Genomic DNA, 3,824 nt, shown 5'->3' with positions numbered 1-3,824 from the left:
GCCGGGGCTCGGCGGAGCTCAGGACAGGGCAAAGTTGTCCCCGTGTGCCTTAAACTCCCGGGCATCCTCTCTCGTAGCCCAGCTTTGCTTGGTTATGCTCCGGGAAGGCAGAAAAATCGGGGAGAGGCAGCCCAGGGGGGAAGCTGCGGCCGGCCGAAGATGTGAGAGGAGGAGAAGGGGGGGGTTGCTTTTTGCCCTCTGCATGCCTCCATGCCTGTCTTTCCCTTGTCTTAATCCTTCAGGAAGGAGACGCCGGGAGGACAGAGCTTTCCCGGAGGGGCGATGCTGCCGAGCCCTGCTCCCGGCAGAAGAAAGCCTTTGCCGCCGGGACCCCCCTCGCAGCGGGACGGAGGAGAAGTCCCCGGCCCCGGAGATGCGCGGCCCGGGGCAGGCTGCGGGAGAGCATGAAGAGCTGCCTTCACCTGCCCTCTTACTAAAAGGAAGAGCATGCTGAAGCCGGCCCCGACCCCTGGAGCGCAGCCCCTCTGAGCAGGAGGTGGGATTATTCCGTGGTGGCTATGGAGAGCTGTAACCTGGCAGTGAAGTGCTAAAGCCACTTTTCCCTGCTTCAAGAGGAACCCACATCGGGCACCACCGGCTTCACACCCCGCGTTGTGGCACAGAGGAGCTCACTCAGGTCCTTCCTCCTCCTCTCGCCCTTCTTTCTCCCTCCAGGGAACGACAGAAGAGAGAACTGCTACTCGGCTCTTGCCAGTGCTGGGAATACCGTGCCTTTTGCCTGGGATGAATCGCCCCAATGCGCCACTTCTGCGGGATGTACAAAGTGTGACGGGGACTGACCCGGCCACCCACGTTTGCCAAGTGATCAGCAGTGGCCATGGGCTGGAGGTAGCTGGACACACGCTGGTGGGGTCCGTCACACACTGCCCGACAGCGCAGACCTGCTGCTGGCTGGAAAACTAACTTCTGGTGGTCCCACTTCGGCAGCTCCTGGTTTTACTTCTCCCCTGCCAATTTGCACTTTCAGGGAAAAACGCGCGCAGGCACCTGATGCGATGCAGCGTTACTGGGTTGGTTTTGTGTGTCAGATTTGCTATGCAATTCCAAAACTAAATGAGGAGGAGAGACGGCCTTGCATCCCAGAGCAAACAGAGAATCAGAGGTGAAAGGTAGGAGCCAGAATTTCTCATTTAAATAAAACTAAATAACCTGAGCTGCTTCTTACTGAAAATCTTTAAAACACACCTACTGTATGTTTATTTTCTTTGTCTCTGGAAGTGTAAAACTTGACCGGTTTGGAACAAAGTGAAGAATTGCTCGCTGACGCTGCCCAGAGACAGAGGACTGATGGATTTTGTAACAGGAGCATGCTGAGGAGGAAGGAATGGAGTGTTTCAGCAGTGAGAAATTCAGGGGACCAAAGTAGAGAACAAGCACCTTGTATAGTACGCATCAGTAAATATGAAGGGCTAGTGCAATGGACGCTGGAAACACTCGATCAATAGCCTATTTAAGTGGCATATGTGCAAGCATGGAAAAGTGATTGCTTTCCTGTCTGTGGGGTATATTTGTAGAGGACAGCAGCAGAACATTTGCAGGTGATCAGTCTGAATTAGGCTACTTCATGCTGGGGTGGTGCAACGTGTTTCTGAAAGGATTGCTTAAAAACTGGTCTGTGGAGCTGACTGTACTTGTGCATTTTCAGTTCTTGCTCGTAGAGCTTTCAATGTCATTCAGGGAGATTCAAAGTGGATGAAGCCCATCCGGGGGTGTGGGGACCATAAGAAAGGATCTTTGGTCCGTTTGGTGACGAGTAATTAGTGGACGTCTGATGTCTTTGCAAGGAAAGGAGCTGATGTCGTCATCAAAGTCATGATATGATTTCCCCTCAGGAGAAACTATGACTTGGAACGACACCACTATGGACGGGGAAGGGTTGCTTGTGGAAAGGGACTCTTCCTTTCGGATTCTCACGGGCTGCTTCCTCTCGCTGCTGATCCTCTCCACGCTGCTGGGAAACACGCTGGTCTGTGCAGCCGTCATTAGGTTTCGCCACCTGAGGTCCAAGGTGACCAACTTCTTTGTCATTTCCTTGGCTGTGTCAGATCTCTTAGTGGCGGTTTTGGTCATGCCTTGGAAAGCTGTGGCCGAGATTGCTGGTTTCTGGCCTTTTGGTTCATTTTGCAACATTTGGGTGGCCTTTGACATTATGTGCTCGACAGCCTCCATCTTAAATCTGTGTGTCATTAGTGTGGACAGATACTGGGCCATCTCCAGCCCATTTAGGTACGAGAGGAAAATGACCCCCAAGGCAGCCTTCATCTTGATCAGTGTGGCGTGGACTTTGTCTGTGCTGATTTCCTTCATCCCCGTGCAGCTAAACTGGCATAAGGCTACCACCACAAGTGTTTTGGACCTAAACGCCAGTTTACAAGGTGTAAGCATGGACAACTGTGATTCTAGCCTAAATAGGATGTATGCCATCTCCTCTTCTCTAATTAGCTTCTACATACCTGTTGCCATCATGATAGTAACTTACACGAGGATATACCGGATTGCCCAGAAGCAAATACGACGAATCTCAGCTTTGGAGAGGGCAGCAGTGCATGCCAAGAACTGCCAGACCACGAGTGGCAATAGGAGCAGCATGGACTGCCAGCAACCTGAGAGCAACTTCAAAATGTCCTTCAAGAGGGAAACAAAGGTTTTAAAGACTTTGTCGGTGATCATGGGGGTATTTGTGTGCTGCTGGTTGCCATTTTTCGTGTTGAACTGCATGATTCCCTTCTGCGAGCCTACTGAACCATCCAAGGGAGCAGAAGCTTTCTGCATTAACTCCACCACCTTTGATGTTTTTGTTTGGTTTGGATGGGCTAATTCTTCCCTCAACCCCATCATTTATGCCTTCAATGCTGATTTCCGCAAGGCATTTTCAACCCTGCTAGGATGCTACAGGCTCTGCCCTATGTCCAGCAATGCTATAGAGACTGTTAGTATTAACAATAATGGAGCAGTTGTTTTTTCAAGCCAACATGAGCCCAAAGGATCCAGCCCCAAAGAGTCTAATCTGGTTTATCTGATTCCACATGCAATCATCTGTCCAGAAGAAGAACCTCTAAAAAAGGAAGAAGAGGGTGAACTATCTAAGACCTTGGAGAAAATGTCTCCAGCACTGTCGGGTATCTTGGATTATGAAGCTGATGTTTCTTTGGAAAAGATCAATCCCATTACACAAAATGGGCAGCATAAAACCTGAGCAGTAAGGTTAACCCAGCAAGACCCAATAGTGTGCATTGTAATAATCTTTTTTTTTTTTTTTAAAAAAAAAACAACTAAGCTCTAGGGAGAAATACACATTTACACAAAGCCCAAAATTATTTTTCCTGGCATTGAAAGCAAATTTAATATTTAAAACACTAAACAGCAAAAGATAATGAAAATTGGTTAAAAAAAAGGATGTTCATCTGTACTCTTCATGCTGAGGAATATATAGGAATTTGGATACAGGGCAGTAATAAAGAATATATTTCTCATCTACACCTAGAGAAGCCAATTTCTAGTTTGAAATGAGGCAAAAGATAAATGTTAAGTATTTAAAGATTAATGTTTACTAGAAGTTAAAAGATTGCTGTGTTTTGTGATAGTGGGTGTTAACAGGTCCTAATTTAAGGCTGAGGGATTGTAAAGGTAGGTAGAGGCCTTCTTAAAATTATTTCTAAAAAATAATTGAGCCTTATAATGAGAATGGTTATTTTTAAAGCTTTGGGAGGTAATATGTTGATACCAGTTTTATTTATTTATTGTTTTAAATTGATATTTTTCATATGTTATAAGAGATCTAGCTTTATTTATGTTATTTAAGA

General features: G+C 47.1%; 1 protein-coding gene across 1 annotated transcript; it reads left to right on the top strand.

The window, feature by feature from the left end:
• Positions 1-1,065: 1,065 nt before the first annotated feature.
• DRD1 (dopamine receptor D1) lies at positions 1,066-3,217 on the top strand. Its single transcript, XM_032197019.1, has 2 exons — positions 1,066-1,130; positions 1,854-3,217. The coding sequence occupies exon 2, from the start codon at positions 1,862-1,864 to the stop codon at positions 3,215-3,217; it is 1,356 nt and encodes a 451-aa protein (XP_032052910.1). The 5' UTR covers positions 1,066-1,130; positions 1,854-1,861.
• Positions 3,218-3,824: the final 607 nt, after the last annotated feature.

The sequence above is a fragment of the Aythya fuligula genome, chromosome 14, assembly GCF_009819795.1.
Source record: "Aythya fuligula isolate bAytFul2 chromosome 14, bAytFul2.pri, whole genome shotgun sequence".
NCBI classification, from domain to species: domain Eukaryota; kingdom Metazoa; phylum Chordata; class Aves; order Anseriformes; family Anatidae; genus Aythya; species Aythya fuligula.
Note: the sequence above shows the minus strand (reverse complement) of the source record. Positions and strands in the feature narration are given on the sequence as shown.